At 42.4% G+C, this 18,598-nt stretch overlaps 1 protein-coding gene across 3 annotated transcripts in view; it reads left to right on the top strand.

Annotated features, from left to right (window-relative positions):
• TARBP1 (TAR (HIV-1) RNA binding protein 1) overlaps positions 1 to 18,598 on the top strand; it is an 85,559-nt gene that overhangs the window by 32,499 nt on the left and 34,462 nt on the right. For all 3 annotated transcript variants that reach the window (XR_005833217.1, XM_008689657.2, XM_040624301.1), the window contains exons 13-20: positions 7,204 to 7,301; positions 10,088 to 10,249; positions 12,929 to 13,116; positions 13,493 to 13,754; positions 13,853 to 14,041; positions 15,300 to 15,490; positions 15,668 to 15,739; positions 17,590 to 17,710. Coding sequence is in view for 2 of the 3 variants with exons in the window: in XM_008689657.2 (XP_008687879.2) it covers positions 7,204 to 7,301; positions 10,088 to 10,249; positions 12,929 to 13,116; positions 13,493 to 13,754; positions 13,853 to 14,041; positions 15,300 to 15,490; positions 15,668 to 15,739; positions 17,590 to 17,710 (1,283 nt within the window). In the remaining variant the exon portion in view is untranslated. The remainder of the gene's footprint in view (positions 1 to 7,203; positions 7,302 to 10,087; positions 10,250 to 12,928; positions 13,117 to 13,492; positions 13,755 to 13,852; positions 14,042 to 15,299; positions 15,491 to 15,667; positions 15,740 to 17,589; positions 17,711 to 18,598) is intronic.

Here is an 18,598-nt window from a genome sequence, read left to right as displayed (position 1 = left end):
TGCTCTGGGATGGGAGTTTTATTTCCTTGGGGGAGAAAATAGCAGTGCTTTGTGCTGGTAGAAACGATTCAGTAGAGGGGGGTTTTGAAGATGTGAGGAGGGGACGTTTGCTTCCTGGTGGCTGAGAGGAGGTGAAAGGGCACCAGCGGAGGGGCCGGCCTCAGACGGGATGCTGACGGGGAGGCACGTGTGGGTGGGTGGGCAGAGGCAGGGGTGGCAGCCGTCCCGTTCTGACTGTGCTGTTTTCTCAGTGAAAGAGGCAGGCGAGGGATGGGGGCGCGTATTCCCTGGGAAGGACGGTTAGTGGGTGGACTGGGCAAGTGTCGCAGGCCTGCGGGGAAGCCCGGGGGTGCGCGGAGCCAGCGCTCACGAATGCAAAGTGCGAGCAGGCGTGCGGCCCTTTGCCTCCCGTCTGTGATCTGTGATCTGTGATGCCGTCTCAGACTGAATCAGATGGGATCGGACTTGGGTTGTGGTTCTCCTTTTGGTGCCTCCATGGTACACATAAATGAGGAGTTTTTGTGAAAGGATTTCCAATCATTTTTTCAAAATTCAAACTAACGGTGCGCTGTTTACTTTCATGTTTGTGGACATGCACCTTTAGTTGCATTAAGCTCCCCCCCCCTTTGGTTACATCGGATCCTACAGGCCCGGAGTACCTGGCCTTCAGCAGCGGACGCCTTCTGCCCCAAGTGCTTGCCGCACGTGCCACGGTGGGCCTGGGGTCCTCCGTCTCACATCCCCCCCAGGGGGCTTTTGTTTGCTGGCCTTGATTAATCTCCGTGTCGACTTGAACTTTTCTTCCCAAGGTAGCTTTTATTTTTTTAAATTGTGGTAAAATATCCATAACATAAAAATGTACACTCCAACCGTTTTAAGTGTACAGTTAGTGATATTCAGTACGTTCACATTGTTGTAAATTCACATCGCCCACCATCCATCCCCAGAATGTTTTCGTCGTGCCCAACTGGACCTCCATACCTGCTGGGCGCTAACTCCTTACCCCCCCCACCCCGCCCCAAACTGCTGGCGACCACCTTCGTACTTTCTGTCCCTGTGAATTTGTTCCGGGGATCTCAAATCCGTGTAATCATCTAGTCTCTAGCTTATGTTGGGCTTATTTCACGAACTGTAACGTCTTCAGGGTTCATCCATGCTGTAGCATGTGTCAGAATTCCATTCCTTTTTAAGGCTAATACTCCATTGGGCGTGTATGCCATAGTGTGTTTACCCATTCACCCGTTGATGGACATGGGTACTTTCCACTTTTTGGCCATGTGAATAATGCTGCTTGTGAACATCTAATGTACAAATATCTCTTCAAGTCCCTGCCTTCAGTTCTTTTTTTGGTTGTATGCCTAGAAGTGAAATTGCTGGATCGCATGGTAATTCTATGTTTAACGGTTTGAAAAACCGCCATACTGTTTTCCTTAGCAGCCGCACCGTTCCACATTCCAGTCAGCAGTGCACAGGGACCAGGTTCTCCACACCCTCGCCAACACTCATTTGTTTGTTTGTTAATGGCCATCGTCATGGGTGTGAAGTGGTATCTCGTCGTGATTTTGGCTGAGACAGCTTTTGACCAATGCTGGTACCACTGTTGGGATTCAGGTTGCCAATGTTGATTATGTGAGGCCCAGAGTAGGAAACAAAACCATATACCCCATTCTGGTGGAAGTTTTTCGCACAGTTTGTGTATTGTGATAAGCTGTTAAATTGGAGAGAGTGACTGGGGGCCTGGAGATTCTTCTGTACGGGGTGACTAACAGGAAACTCCATGAGAGTGAGGATGATGTTGGAAACACAGTCCCTACTTTTCTTCATGTCACTTCGTTCTCTGTCCTGCAGGCCCTCAGCTTTCCCTTGGAACCTTAGGTTAACTTTATTTTCATTTCTTTATGCGATTATTGAGTACATATAGGAAAAAGAAAAGACAGAGAATCTGGAAGGAGAGGAGTATTCTGTTCTTAATGTATTTGTTGGTTATAATGCTTGCTTTCATAGTAAAAAGCTTTACCTTTCACCCATTTGCTCGTGGTTTCCTGACCTGACAAGTGATTTATGAGCTACTTCAGAGGCCAGATAGTACTGTCTCTACAATAAGTAACATGAAAATTTAAAATTAATTCTGTAATTTTTAATGCTATGTGATCTTTTAAAAAAATGAACATTTCTAAGAGGGATAGATGTCACATTTTGCAAAGTATTCAAATCTTTTACCTATTTTATTTTTTTTTTTTTTGAGATTTTATGTATTTATTTGATAGAGAGGCAGCGAGAGAGGGAACACAAGCAGGGGGAGTGGGAGAGGGAGAAGCAGGCTTCCCACTGAGCAGGGAGCCCGATGCGGGGCTCGATCCTAGAACGCCGGGATCATAACCCAACCTGAAGGCAGACACTTAACGACTGAGCCACCCAGGTGCCCCTCTTTTACCTATTTTAAAATTGAGTTATTTGTTTTCATACAGTTGTATGAAATGTACATAATGAGAATTCATGATATAGTCTGGGTACAAGTCCTTTGTTGGATATGTGATTTACAAATATTTTCTCCCAGTCTAGCTTGGCTTTTCAGTCTCCTTAAGTGTCTCTTGAAGAGCAGAAGTTTTCATTTTGATGAAGTCTGGTTTGCTTTTTTCTTTTGTTTCATGGATTGTACATTAAGTATGTTTAGGAAACCTTTGCCTTGACACTAGGTAACGTAGGATTTTCTCTTTTTTTCTTCTAAATATTTTATTGTTTTTTATTTTTTGATTTACGATGCATTTTGAGTTAATTTTTAAGGTGTAAGGTTTAGGTTGAGGTTTTGTTTTTTTGTTTTTTGTTTTGCCTGTGGATATCCAGTTGTTCAACATTATTTGTTGATGAGACTGTCCTTTCTCTGTTGTTCTGTACTGTTGTAAAAAAAAAAAAATTAACGGGCATGGCAGAAATAATCCAAAATAGATGGATGGATGAATGGGTAAACAATGTGATATATCTGTATTTGGCTGTGAAAAGGAATGAATTACTGATACACGCTACAACATGGATGGACTTTGAAAATGTTCAGTGAAAGAAGCCAGTCACAAAAGACCATATATTATATGATTCCTTTTTTATATGACAGGTCCAGAATAGGCGGGTCTGAGACAGAAAATAGATTAGTGATTGTGTAGGGTTGGGGGGGATGGGTTTATGAGGGTGATGGTCACAGGGTCTGGGGTTTCTCTTTGTGGTGATGAAAGTGTTCTAAAAAGTTGGCTGTGGTGATGGTTGCACATGTCTGCGACTTTACTAGACACCTTTGAATTATATGCTCTTAGTGGGTGAATTATGTTACATGAGTTATATCAATAAAATTGTTTAAAAATAATTAATTGGCCATATTTGTGTGGATCTACTTTCGGACTCTTCCGCCGATCTACACGTCTGTCTCTTGGCCAATACCACACAGGTTTGGTGACTGTAGATTGACAGTAACTCTCCACATAGGTAGGATTCTTCTTTCAAGTTCTTATTTCTAGCTATTCTAGTTCCTTTGCCTTTCCATACAAACTTTATAATCCACTTGTATTTACAAAAAAAAAATCCTGCTGGAATTTTGATTGGAACCACATTAAATCTATGGATCAATTTATGAAGAATTGCCTTTATTATACTGAGACTTTTGATCGGTGAATATAGTGTGTCTCTCAATTTACTTAGGCTGTCTTTGATTTTTTTCATCAGAGTTTTTTTTGTTTTCAGCATATAGATCCTGTACAGGTTTTGTTAGATTTGTGCCCAAGTATGTCTTTTGGGGGAAGCTACTGTAAGTGATAAATTTTTTTAAATTTTGGTTTTCAGTTCTCTGTTGCCAGTATAGAAATATGATTAGCTTTTGTGTGTTGACCTTGTATCCTCTGACCTCACTGAAGCACTTATTAGTTATGAAGGTATTTTCTGAGTGTGTGTTTTTTTTAATAAAATCCTTAGGACTTTTCTTTTATAGACAATCATGTCATTTGTGAATGGGAACATTTCTATTTCTAGAGTTGTCTATGGTAATCCCTTCTCCTTTTAATGTGTGCCGCATCTGGGGTCTGTGATAATTTGTATCCTCTCTCTGTCTCTGCCTCTCTTAAGACTGGCTAGTGATTTATCAGTTTTACTGACCTTTTCAAAACACCGGCTTTTGGGTTCATTGATATTTTTTTTTCTTTCTTGATTTTTTTTTTTCCAGTTTCATTGATTTCTGTTTTTTGTTTGCTTCTGTCTGCTTGCTTTTGGTTTATTTTGCCTTTTAAAAAAAATTAAGGTGGAAGTTTAGGTTGTTGATCTTCTTTTTATAATTTTTTATTATGTTATATAATAGTCACCATACAGTACATCCTTAGTTTTTGATGTAGTGTTTCATTTGAAAATGACCTCTAGTGCTATAAATGTTTAAAGTTTTACTTTAATTCCATCTCAAAACTTTTGGTGTGCTGTATTTCAGTTCAAAGTATTTTCTTTTACTCATGAATTACTTGGAAGTGTGTTTGGAGATTTTCTTGTTATCTTTCTGTTGTTATTTTTAATTCAACTCTATTTTAGTCAGCGTACTTTGTACAGTTTCAGTTTTTGAAACTTCGTTAAGGTTTGTTTAGGATCTAGGGTATGGTCTGTCTTGCATACCGTTCCATGTGCACTTGGAAAGAACGTGTATCCTGCTGTCGTTGGGTGGGGTGTCCTATATCAGATCCAAGATTTCCATGTAGTTTTCAGTTTTATGTCCTTGCTGTTTTTGTTTACTCTGTTACTAAGAGAGGAGTGTTGAAGTCTCTAGGTCTGAGTTTGGGTTTATCTCTTTCTCTATTTAGTTCTACTAGTTTGGCTTCATGTTTTGCAGTTCTGTCGTTAGGTGCCTCTGTGTTCAGAATAGTTTATTTTCTTGTTGAGCTGACTCTTTCCTTGTTATGCAGTATCCCTTTTTATCCCTGGTTATTCCCTGTACTCTGAAGTCTGGTTGTCTGGTAGTAATATAACCAGTCTTACTTTCTTTTGATTAGAATTTGCATAGTAGTATTTCCTGGCATTTCACTTTTATTCTGTTTAAATTGTTATATTTGAAGCAAATTTCTTTTAGACAGCATATAATTGGGTCATGATTTTTTATCCATTTTGACACTGTCTTTTAATTGGTATAGACTATTTGCATTTAGTATAATTATGTATATGTTTTGATTTCAGTCTGTCATTTTATTTTTTGTATTCTGTTTATTCCCTCTGTTTTTCATTTCTGTCTTTCCCTCTCTTGGCTTGTTTTGGGCAGTTTGAACATTATTTCATATTCCATTTTAATTTACCCTATTGTGTTTTTTACTAAATATCTAATATTCTGTGTGTGGGTGTGTACATATGTGCATGTCTGCGTGTGTTTATGATTGCTTTAGGGACTACAGTTTGCACACCTAACTTTTCAATTAGAATTAATGTTTTACCACTTGAAATGAATGTAGAAACTTTACCACCTTATGGACTCTTTTGCCCCCACGTATTATAGTTGTTTTATGTCTGCATTTGTTGAAAACTACCAGACAGTGTTATAATTTTTGCTTTCAACCATAAAAGAGATTTTAAAAAATCACAAAAGAAGAACCTATTGTTTTTACCTAGATGTTTGCGGTTTCTTTTGCTTTTCTTTCATCCCTGACATCCCATGTTTTCCTGGGGCATCATATGCCTTGTGTTTGAAGAACAGCTTTTAGCATTTCTTTTGGAACAGATTTGCTGGCAGTGAATTTTCTTAGTTTTCCTTCATCTGAGAGTGTCTTTATTTCACGTTCTGAGGAATATTTTCACTGGATATAAAATTCTGGTTTGACGGTTCTTTTCTTTCAGCAGTTTGAATGTATTCCATTTGCTTCTGGCTGCCATGGTTTGTCCTTCGAATTCTGTAGTAATTCAGTGTGTTCTTCACCTAGGTAATATGCTGTTTTTCTCTGCGTTCAAGGTTGTTTCTTTGTTTTTAGTTTTCAGCAGTTTGGTTATACTATGTCATATTGCACATGATTTATTTTACTTTATTGATCTGTTTTCAAGTTCATTGACTCCTTTCTTCTGTTTCTCCTTCCTGTTAGGATTTCTGTCCAGTGAGTTTTAAAAATTTCAGTACTTATACTTTTAAATTATGAAATTCCTATTTGGTTTTTGTGTGTATCTTATGTTTCTTTGCTGAGACTTTCTATTTTCCCGTATGTTTTAAGATTGATTGTTGATTGATTGTTGAAGCATTTTTATCATTAGCTGTTTGGAGTCCTCGTCAGGTTTTTCTGGAGTCAACGTCGTCTCATTGTTGGCATTGGCAGATTGTCTTTTCCCTCGTGAGCTAGGAATTTTCTGATGCTTCACGTGCCCTGTTACTTTGGATTGAATCCTAGATATTTTGAGTATTATGTTATGAGACGCTGGGTCTTGCTTAAATCCTGTGGAGAATGTTGATAATCTTGTGTAGCAGATGGTCAGCTCGGGGTTAGGCCTTAATTCCTGACGTTGTGGCTTCTGTGTGTGTTGGTTCCACTGTCAGCGTTGTGGTGCTGTCTTGACCTGCACCACACGCAACCCATCCGGTGACCAGTCTGGGGCTGGGGCAGCTGTCTCTGTTAGTTCAGTTCGGAAAGTCTTTGGGATGCTGCTCACTAGCAGGTCCGCGCATAGCAGCTCGGGGTGAGCCCGGCAGTTCACAAACCCCTTTCTGAGGCCGTTTTCCTGAGCGCCTCCCCCTCTGCAACCTCCTCAGGACTCATTGTCTGCTTCTCTGGGCTTCCCCTTTTTCACTCTCTGATCAGAAAGTTGGGCCATCGTGCTGGCCACTTTGTTGACTGCTCCTGTGCTTGGTTTCCGTCTGTGGAGGGCCAAACTCACGCTGTTGGGTGTTACTGCTTTCTGATCCGTCTGCTACTCCCTACCTTTTAGAGTCTCCATGTCGATGCTCAGATCTTCTGTCTGGGTTTTATTGTGAGAGAGGCTGGTGTACCCCTGTTCCATCTTATCCAGAACTAGAACTCCTAAATGATTGTTAAGGTGAATTATAGATTGCCCCATGCTACTAATGACTGTTATATTATTGGAATTCATTTTCGGTAAGTAATTCACCCATATGCTTAATGTAGTTGTACTTTTACTAGAAAATCTGGCCTATTTTGTACCAAGGAACTTCTGTTTCTGTCATTTCAGTTACACACTTTTTTCCCTGTACAGATGAGGTGTTCACACTTCTTCAGAGCTTCGTCATGTCTACTACCGAGAGCGTTTCCGAATTTATCCTCCGACGGCTTACTATGAATGAACTAAGTAGTGTAAGTACTCACGGGAGCAACTTTGCATTCTTTCTGTCAATATCTGAGTGATTGCTTTTGGGCAGGCACTCTGCGAAATTGAGAAAATTAATGTGATACTTTCTGGAGAAGCTGCCTTAGGAAGCAGAGCAAACTTTAAGCTGCGGAGTCTCCTCGTTCCGTTCCACCCGTGTCATAACTGAGGCCTTGGGGGAGTTGTGAAGCTTTTCTGAGCCTCAGCTTTCTCACCCACAGAATGGGGATAGTACATCCGCTCCCCAGGGGCTGCGAGGTCTGCCCAGTGTGACCTAGCTGGAGTGCTTCAGGCGTATTGGTCCCAGTGTCCAGAGAGTGGCAGGTTTGGGGCGGGACCAGGTATCAGGACCGGTCTGTTTCTAAAGCTCCATAAGCGGTTCTGAAACAGTAGATAACAGTCCATCTGAGGTGAGTGTCCTTTTCTGCTGTCTGTGCTCTCCACATGCTTTGTTCCCTCTAGGACAGCTGGGAACACCGGAAACTAATATAACACTGCATGTGAACTGCACTGGAAGTTAAAAAAAAAAGAGAGAGAGAGAGAAAGAAAGAAAAAATCTTCCTTTTTCTTCAAGAGTATTTTGAAAATGCTGATTCTTATAGAAATGCTTATTATTCTTAATTTTTTTTTTTGGTTGAAATCTCTAGGGACAAATGTTGAAGCTTTAGAATCAGGTTGTTAATAAAGTGATAAAATATACTTATTTTAATTTTTATTAGAATAGTCAAGTACATTTGTTTGATAGGCTCATGAGCAGGTGTGAAAATGCAAAAAGGCAAGTTCTGTACTGAAGGACCTGAGCTGTTATGGTAGGAAGGCAAGGAGACTATGAAGAAAAGCCCTCTGGAGTGGGGGTGTCAACTGTCTAAGTTCTTACTAAGCAGTTGCTAATAGCGGCTTTGCTATACCTACATTTCCAAGAAGGCATTTAATAAAGAAATAACTCTTGGTTTGTTTTGCTTCAACATCACTTTATTATCATCTTTTTAGGGAAATTTTCAGACCTACACAAAAGAAGTGTAATGAACCTCCAAGGACCCATTGTAGAATGTAACTGTTTTTGTTTGGAATTTGACACTAAAAATAGCTTTAAAAGGGGGGGAAGGGTTCATGTGATTTTGTTTAACGACCGCTCTCAGGGAAGAAAGCCCTGGTTTGTAGTATTTATCTGTTTCCATGACTGATTTCAAGCTACAAACAGGAGGCCTTGGAATCAGGGAGCAAGGACAGGCCCTGGTGCTTGCTATAGGCTGCTGGGGCCGGGGGGGAGGGTGGCGCCTGCCCTTGGCCCCCCTGGGTGCAGCAGCCCCCAGACTCTGAACCCGTCTCCCACCCTCCCTGGATGCTGCGGAGTGCGACAGTCTGGCCTGCGTCCTCTTCCATCTGCTCCAGGACCTGGCTGTTGACAGTCCCCTCTCTCTCGTATTCTCAGCCTCTCTGTGTCTCCTGGATTCTTTTCACGAGCCCCAAAACAGCTTTGACAGTCCCTCATCTCGAGGAACCCACGCTTTCTATTCCCTGGTCTCTCCAGCGCCCAACTTCCTTCTCTCTAGAGCTGAACCTATAAACCACAGCTCTGTTCTCACCTGGTTTCTGCCTCTGTGGAAGCCCGGAAGTGGCTCTCTCTGAAGCTGTCAGTGACTCCTTTGTCACAAACCTGATGGATACTTTTCAAACCATGCTTTGCTTTTTCTTTTTTCTTTTCTTTTCTTTCTTTCTTTCTTTTTTTTTTTTTTTTTTTTTTTTTTTTTTTTTTTTTTTTTTTTTTTTTTTTGACGGAGAGAGAGAGAGAGAGCTAGAGAGAGAGCATGAGCAGGGAGGGGGCAGAGGGAGAAGCAGACTCCCCACTGAGCAGATCCCCATGTGGGGCTCGATCCCAGGACCCTGAGACCAGGATCTGAGCTGAAGGCAGACACTTAACTGACTGACCCACCCAGGCACCCGTCAAACTGTGGTTTTCTTGACTCCTAAGCCCCACTGGACATACCAGCCACTTCGCCCTCAAAACATTAGCCATCCCGAGCACCCCTCACATCATCCTCTCCTGCAGTGGCTCCATCTCTCCGCCATCACTCCACCTTCCCTTTGAATGTGCATTCTCCAATAGAGAGCCTCGAACGTGGGAGCTTTAGAAAGCATGGTCTGGGCCCTTCTCTCCTGTTCCTCCCGCGGGGCGGTCTGGGCTGCACCCCCAGCTTCAGCTGTGCCAGGGACCCTATGTCTCCGTCTCCACCGCAGGTGGCTCTCCCAAGCTCACCACCCCATCAGTCAGGTGCTCTTGGACAACTTGAGTTGCATTTCTCACACTTAAGCCATTCAGAACTGAACCCCTTACCATTCCCTTCTCAGGAGTTGTCTTAGGAAAATGGGACCATAACCTTCCTAGTAAGAATGGAGGATCATAACCTGCCTAAAACAAAGGCGGTTGTCACTGCTCTAACTGTTATTTATGATATGTTGGCTCAGGGATGCAAGAGTTGGTAGAACATAGTTTCCAACTTCCAGGGTCTCACGGTCAGCCCGTGAGCCAGATGAGCGAATCATGACGTGTGCCGCAGTGATGCGGAATGCATAGTCACTGTGTAAGCTCTGAGAAGGGAGTCCTTAGCTCCGCATGGGGAGATCATGGAGGGCTTCTCTGAGGAAATAACTTTTTCTCTCAATATCTTGTTTTAGTACTTTTAAATAAGGTCATTTATTTTCTATCTGAATTCTCATAGTTTGGTAAAAATCATGGACCCTGCATGTTAAGTGTTTTATTGTTTGTCTTTAGGTTTCGGATCTGGATCGTTGCCATTTATACCTGATGGTATTAACTGAGCTTATAAATATCCATTTGAAAGTTGGGTGGAAAAGAGGCAACCCCATTTGGAGAGTTATTTCTCCTCTGCAGAATGCATCCATTCGGCATCTTCAAGAGATGGACAGTGGACAGGTAATCCTCCATTCAAGGTGTGCACTTATGTTGAATAAGGCATACGTAGAATACAGATTTGATTTATTAACATTCCGATATGAAAAGCATCTGCTGAAATTTAAAATAGTATCCTTTGTTCATATATTTGATGAAGATTGGGATTTTTACCCTAATATTAAGAATATAACAAAGGTGTGGTGACTTAAGTCTGAAAACTGTTTAGATACAGAGGGTAGATTTGCCCTGAGTCTTTGCCCAGGTGCCAGTAAGGGACACTTTAACGTGTCTAAATATATATATAGTATATGATATGTGACTAATATGTGACATGTGACATATAACACATGGTGTGTATTAATACATCCAACAACCCATATCCCTGCCTGTCTACCTTGTTGTCTTCCCTGGTCTTCTGCTGCTTCCTCTCCCCCCGCCCCCCAAGCGCCATTATGCTGCAGTCACGCGTAGGGGTCTCTTCAGAGCGTCACGAATCACAAGCACATGCCACATCCTTCCTCGTCTGGGCTTTCCTTCTGCCTGGTCCTTCTGCCAACAGCGCGCTCCCCTCCAGTACGTACTTGTCAGTAATCTGCTCGATCCTTTAGGGCCCAACTTGGATCGGTGTCTCATTCCTTCCTCCATTTATCTTTTGTTCTTTATGCCTCCTTTGTAGTGTTTCTCTCCATCTTTCTTGTTTTTCCAATAACTTATGTGTTTGTCTTTTCTCCTCTGGATTTTAGTACCTGGAAGCATTTTTTTTTTTTTTTAAAGATTTTATTTATTTATTTGACAGAGATAGAGACAGCCAGCGAGAGAGGGAACACAAGCAGGGGGAGTGGGAGAGGAAGAAGCAGCCTCATAGCGGAGGAGCCTGATGTGGGGCTCGATCCCATAACGCCGGGATCACGCCCTGAGCCGAAGGCAGACGCTTAACCACTGTGCCACCCAGGCGCCCCTACCTGGAAGCATTTCTTAAACGTGGCATAGGAAGGTGTAGTGGTTCTGAGCACAGGCTTTGGAGTTGGACTCCCTAGATGTGGATCCTGGCTTTATCCTTGCTAGCTCTGTGACCCTGAGGAAATTACTTAACCTCTCTGTGCCTCATTTACCACACCGGCAAAATGAGGGTTATAGAGTTGACAGTGGGAATTAAAGTAAGCTCATACATGTTAAAACTTTAGAACAGTGCCCAGCACGTAGAAAGCTCTCACTGAATGTTAGCTATTTTCATTTAACACGTCATAAGTGTTTAATAAAATTGAGCTAAATCATAGAGTAGTCCAGTCTGCTAATTAAAACAGAGAAAGTACTCGATTGCTTTAATAATCTAATTTTTAGGAGGGGGGAGGGGCAGCAGGAGAGGGAAAGAGAGAATCTTAAGCAGACTGAGCATGGAGCCCAATGTGGGGCTTGACCCCAAGACCCTGATACCATGACCTGAGCTGAAACCAACAGTCAGACGCTCAACCAGCTGAGCCACCCAGGTGCCCCAATAATCTGATTTTTAAAGTAGTTTTTAAGAACTGTCCCCAAAAATAAGGAGGCCCACTTACTACTTCAGCATCCTGTCTAGTACATGCTGTAGAAGGACGTCGTAGACCAAAATCATGAACCATAACACAGTAGTTCTTTAAGACAGCTTGCTTGTTCTAGTAATTCACTGAATTACATTAAGCTTAACAGGGACCATATTGGCTAAAAGTCAACACAAAATTTTATTTCTTGTGTTGACAGTGTTGCTAGGTAAAATTTATACGTAGAGACACTTGCTTTATTTTAGGGTGGTTGGTGAGGGAAGGTGCAGAGTGAGGAGTAGAAAGTTCCTCTCGGGTAGAGATGTGGCTGGCTGGCTGGCTGGCTGGCTGGCTGGCTGGCTGTGGGGGCACTGCTGCGGTCCCCCCGTGCAGCTGCGTCCATAGTGTGGGTTCTTGCCGGCACTCCTGGGTTCTTGGTTCGAGACAGTTGACTTTCTCTCCAAGTAAGAAGCCAGACTGTCTTGGTTTCCTTTCTTTGTGTTTCCACGTGTAGAGTTTCAAGTGCTTTGCATGAAATCACCCATTTATGTGATCTGCACAGTAACCCTCTGAGGTAGATTCTCTTACTGTCCCCATTTCACAGGTGAGGAAACTAAGCTGCAGTGTGTCCAACAGCCAAACTGTAGTAAGTGCAGAGCCGGGGTGCAGCCTCGTCCCTGTGGTTCGTGAGTAGCTCTGAGCTGCTGGGCTGTGTCGCCTCTCCAAAAGCAGGGAACATGGCGAAGGAGTTAGATACATGGATGCCTGGAGCCTTGTTGTTTTCTTAACATAATTCAGCCCAACAGTTAAAGCTAAGGCTCATCCATAGAAACGTATCCAGATGTGTATGTGAGTAGGAGAAAGGCCGAGAAACAGGGCTTCCCATGCACGTGGAGGTCCAGTAGGTGGCTGCTCTGTCATGGGCCACTTCCAGGAACCCACCTGCCCAACTGAAGAGGCCACACTGTCCTCTTAGTCGGAACTGCTGACTTTTTATTGCCACTTTCAATTTGGTCACCACCAGTCTGTACAGAGGTGGTGACGCTGGTGGACTTGTAGTATCGGGTCTCCTTCTGTTGCCTCTGCCGTCCAGTAGCAGGCAGGGAGAGGGGAAGGCGGGCACTCAGGTCCCGACGCTCAGGACTGGCTCGCATGAAATAAGACACTGTTCCATTTCCCTCAGGAGCCGACACTTGCCCGACAGATTCAGAGAGTCGTGAGTATGGCGGCCTTGGCCATGGTGTGTGAGGCCGTTGACCAGACGCCAGAACTGCAGCTCGACTGTCCGGATGCCGGACCCACGGAAAGGTTCCTCTCCTCCCTCCCACTCAACCACACACTGCAGAAGCCCCGCACAGAGGAGCAGAGCAGGTGTGTTCACCCCCAAGGGCAGCCCCTGGGTGAAAGGCATCTGTTAGCTAATGTGTAAAATTTCGTTTTTGTTTTCGTCGTTGAGATGATGAGTGAGTGCCCAGCCGTATTTGTAGGGTATGGGAATTTGAAGATGATGATGTGTTATTGCAGCTCTGTTACTAGAGAGCCACGTTCTGAGTGAATCCTTTACGGGGAAGGAAAGTACCTACGTTCCGAGTAGTTAGAAAGTTGAGGTCTGTGTGCTTTCCTTGCCTTTTGTGGGACAGGCTCTTTAATGGTGACTGTGATTTCTTGTAAGGGTCGTTGCTCCACGCTCAAGGAACTGAGCCAGACTTGAAGGAGCAAGGGATGGTGACTGTTTGTTTTGTTTCAGTTTTTTTGAAGAATCATCAGCTTCCCAAGGATGGGGGAAAATAGTTGCACAATATATTCATGATCAGTGGGTCTGCCTCTCTTTCTTGTTGAGAAAATATCACACCTTGATACCAGTGTCGGAGGGTGATGTTCCGGAACCCGTCCTGCCTGCCATTCAGAGGCCGGTAAGGACTCTGCAGTCCGCGCTTGGCGCCCTCACAGTCCTGCCTTCAGACCGAGTCTTGCCTGTGTTCCACTGCATGAAAGTTCTGGTTCCCAAGGTGAGGTACACTGAGATGTGAACTGAAGAGTGACGGGAACAGAGATCGGTTTCTGAAATGAAGTCATTCTTACATATTTCTTTCTTTTTTCCTTCCAGCTTTTGACCTCCTCTGAATCACTCTGTGTAGAGTCTTTTGACATGGCTTGGAAAATTATATCTGCTTTAAGCAACACTCAGCTGATATTCTGGTCTAATTTAAAAGCTTTTGTTCAGTTTGTTTTTGACACCAAAGTTCTTACCATTGCCGCAAAAATCAAGGGCCAGGCGTATTTCAAAATAAAAGAGGTAACTTTTTTTTACAATGCGGTAAAACGTCAACTTGCCATCTTAATCATCTTTAAGCGTACGGTTCAGCAGAGTTAAGAACGTTCACGTTGTTCTAACAGGTCTCCAGAAGTTTCTTAACTTGAACTGAAACTCCGTACCCATTAAGCAGCTCCCTTTCTTCCCTCCCCCAGCCCCTGGTAACCACCATTCTACTTTCTGTTTCTATGAATTTGACTACTTTAGATTAAAAGACGGTCACTTTTTGTTCTTTTTTAATTTGCGTGGCCTGTAGCACACGAGGAAGAAGAGAGTTCTGTTTGTAAGTGTGTCGTTGCTGTGTATTCACTCATTCAGTCCACACAGATATATTTTGAGCCTTCTTCGGTGTCATGAGTGAGCACAAGCTCCATGAGGTTGGAAGAGTATGTGCAGAAGGGCAGCCTGTGACCCACACGGGCCACACAGATTTACTTAAGAATTGGGAAATTTGCAAGAGAATCTGTATTTCCCCTTCTCTTGGAATATTGGGAAATTGGATGGCCTGGCCACACCGGCTGTTCCTCAGAGCTGCCCGTCCAGAGGGGGCATGCCCCTCCACGTCCACACTCCCCAGCAAGCCCTTGACTCCCGGATGCTGAAGGCAGATGGCAGGTGCCATTTGTCACTACATTTGTGCTGTTGCTTTTCTTGTGTAGAGAAATATTTCTCTGAATATAACCTTATCAAAAGGTCCTCCTGGTTCCTGGTGGCATTTGCATTTACAACCACTGACAGTAGGGAACGTGACCTGGGGGATGCCGTCATGCCTAGGATTCATGCATACCTCGTTGTCCAAAGGGGGAATGGAAGATGAAGTCCTTTTATTACGCCGCTGTCCCTGTATACAGGACACACTTAGAGACCGGGGTCTTTGCTGCCTCGGGGAAGGGGGGGCATGCTGGCAAAATGCAGAGAGGACTGAAAATGTCGGGGGGGGGGCATGTTTTTTCTCCATTCTATTACTTTGGGCAGTCGTTTCTCTTGGAAAGTCCCAGGGGGATATCACTATTGGTAAAAAATTTTATTTACTTTTATTATGAGCAGTGAAGTGAGAAATTAGCATTCTGTGATTATTGATCATCTCACAAAATTTAAACAATAAAGAATTTTTAAATGTAAGACACTATAGTTATGTCGAAACTATCATCTGAAGCCATTCAAGTAAGTTTTCAGCAACACTTTTTTTTTTTAAACTAAACGGGCCAAAGAATAAAATGACCGTTGTATTTCATTCCAGATTATGTACAAGATAATTGAAATGTCTGCTGTAAAAACTGGAGTCTTCAATACACTGATAAGTTATTGCTGCAAATCTTGGATAGTTTCTGCTTCAGACGTGTCCCAAGTATCTTTATCAAGTGCTAAACATTATAGCGAACTTGTCCTCGAGGCATGTATATTTGGCACTGTGTTTAGGCGTGATCAAAGGTAAAAGATGCCATTGTTTCAACCTGCCGTAATTCATGTGAAGTATCTACTTGAGTAGAATTAGGTCTTTATTTTGAGGCTTTCAATTAGAAGAATATAAAACATTAACTTTAAATTTGGGGTTTTGATTTTTTCCCATCTAAACTCTGTTCCTTGTCAAATATCTTTTATGGGAAGACTTACTCAGGATGTGCAGACCTACATAGAAAATCTCGGACACGATTGTGCAGCAAACACGGTTATTGAAAAGTAAGTGTGGTGGATTTTCCACGTCTGGATATAAATGGAATATGCAAACTTTAACATCAGATGAGAGACATCCTGTATTTGTTAAATGTCATAAATGTTTACTAGTGATCTCTATAACATATGGAAAGAGCCTTCAAAGCAAGTTAGAAATCCTATTCCCTTGCAAATATTTCAGATCGAAAACTCTTTCCTAAAATTTGATAACCTTAAACAATTCTTTATTTTATTTACTTATTTTTTTAAAAGATTTTATTTATTTATTTATTTGACAGAGAGACAGCCAGCGAGAGAGGGAACACAAGCAGGGGGAGTGGGAGAGGAAGAAGCAGGCTCCTAGCGGAGGAGCCCGGTGCGGGGCTCGATCCCATAACGCCGGGATCACGCCCTGAGTCGAAGGCAGACGCTTAATGACTGAGCCAACCTAAACAATTTTTTAAAGACGAAGAAAAAGTGGGAAGAAATTCTAACATGACTTTGGAAGATTTTTTTTTTTTTTTACAGTGTTACTACGTTCTTGATGGGAATAAATGAAAATTTTTTGGGCAGAAAAAAAATGACAGGGGCACCTGGGTGGCTCAGTCAGTTAAGCATCTGCCTTCTGCTCAGGTCACGATCCTAGGGTCCTGGGGTGGAGACCCAGGTCGGGCTCACTATTCAGCAGAGAGCCTGCTTCTCCCTCTCCCTCTGCTACTCCCCCTCATGCTCTTCCCCCCCTACCCCCCCAATAAATAAATAAAATCTTAAAAAAAGAAAAAAGAAAATGACTATAGGGAACATAGAACCCCATTCCTCTCTTTTGTTTGGGTGGGGGCTGATCCTCAGCACACACACGTTATTCTTTCTTGTGGGGGGAGGTAACAATTCACCATTAACAAATCAATATACCACACACAAAAATAAAATTACTCCTACCATGCTTTTAAAGGCTCTTTCAGTATCTTAAGTAAAGTTTTCATTTCTAGGATAAGACTGTTCTTATCTAACCTCTAAATTAATTTTTTTTTTGGAGCTTGTCAAGTAGCTACTTTTCATTTTATTTTTCCATGTAATTTTCAAAAATTTGTGTGTTTAGATATTTATAAAAAAGACCTACGAATGATAATTGTATATAGGCATCACAGAGTGTTGATCTGAGAGTCATGGCTGTGTTTTAAATCGTTTGCCTCTCTTCATTAACTATATACATTTGTCATTGTTAACTGTTTTACTTGATTTTTTGTTTTCTTGGCAGGTTTAGTGTAGCAATAAAAGTGAAATTTTTTAGTTGATGATTCCAAAATACTTTGATTTCTACCAGACAGATCTTTTGTTGTTGGATGTTTATTCCCATTTTAGCAACTGTCATGAACTTTGGAAATACTTATTAACAGTTTCACACATTTGGACACAGAACATACTGGGAGTCTGGCTCAGGCCCGCGGTGCTCCCGAGTTTGCCCAGCACTTGGAGAACGTGCGTGTACCGCGCGCAGTAGAGACCAGCCATCGGGTGTCTGATGTGCGTTTGTGCCCCTGAGCTAACAGGTGTCCATGGTCTTCCGTAATGAATTGTTCCATGAGCGATGATCTGTTTTGTCTACAGAGAAGAGCTCATTGGCCCAGGCTGGGTGGTGTGTGCACTGTTTTGCCAGAAGTCTGGGGGAATTTGTGATCAGACTCTGTACAGGCTCCCCTTTTGAGAGATTCATTTGTTATGTTCCGTTATCCTGAATTGAAAAAGCATTGTCATTAAGTATGGAGCTGCTTAAGTTTAGAAATCCGTGGAAGGTTTTATATTTTGAAACAAATGCTTGACATATTTTTCTGTTTTGAAAATGTATTAACATAGTTTGTCATTTTACATTTTTTTAGTACTAAAAGAGAAGACCACTATGTGAGAATTTGCGCAGTCAAATTCCTGTGTTTATTACATGGCTCAAATGTGTCTCATAAGTTGTTTATGGAAGATCTTGCAATCAAGCTATTAGATAAAGTAAATATGCCTTATTTTACTTGTCTTTGTTTCTGTTCAACTAAAAAGTCAAAATCCAACATTTGCTCTGTATGTTGACACAGTATGTATTCTAAGCATTTTTTTTAAGATTTATTTATTTGAGAGAGAGAGAGAGAGCCAGAGAGAGCACAAGCGGGGAGGAGAGGGAGAAGCAGGTTTCCCACCGAGCAGGGAGCCCGACCTGGGACTTGATCCCAGGACCCTGGGATCATGACCTGAGCTGAAGGCAGACGCTTCACCAAGTGAGACACCCTAAACACTTTTTATCAGGAAGAAACGTGAGGCTTAATGTTCCCTGGTTTTAGTTAACTTTTGATTAATGATTGTCCAGCTTGTTTGGTTTTAGAAAAGAATGTTGTCCCTGTATTGTCTAAACTTTGCTCGGTGTATTTCCTAGTGCCAGTCAAAAGCAGTTGTGTTTAGAATGATATATCCATACATTATTTTGTGTAAGAAATGGAATAAAAAGGTAAAAGATTTAGGAAGTGGCATAATGTGAAGAATTGATTGTTTTGTTTTGTTTTGTTTTGTTTTTTGTCTGCAAAATCATTTATAAATCTGGGGAGAAGACAGGAAGGGGTGAAGTCAAATATAATGCTCTCCTGACTTTGCAGGTGGGATAGACAGAGTCCTGGTCTGCTTTGTCACCTCTGGGCTACACTGGGTGTAACTGATGACTGTAGCCCCCACTTAAGCCACTTGTATTGAAGTAACAGTGTTCATCATGCATTTATTTTCTGAAGGTAGCAGATCAGCTTCAGTTATATACAATCTGGGAAGTATTTTCTTTTTTTAATGAAAGATCTCCCCTTTGCACCATTGGAGTCAGGGAAGACGTCTCAGAGGAAATAGTGTTTACTGATTCCC

Source organism: Ursus maritimus, unplaced genomic scaffold (genome assembly GCF_017311325.1).
Source record: "Ursus maritimus isolate PB19 unplaced genomic scaffold, ASM1731132v1 scaffold_7, whole genome shotgun sequence".
Lineage (NCBI taxonomy): Eukaryota > Metazoa > Chordata > Mammalia > Carnivora > Ursidae > Ursus > Ursus maritimus.
Note: the sequence above shows the minus strand (reverse complement) of the source record. Positions and strands in the feature narration are given on the sequence as shown.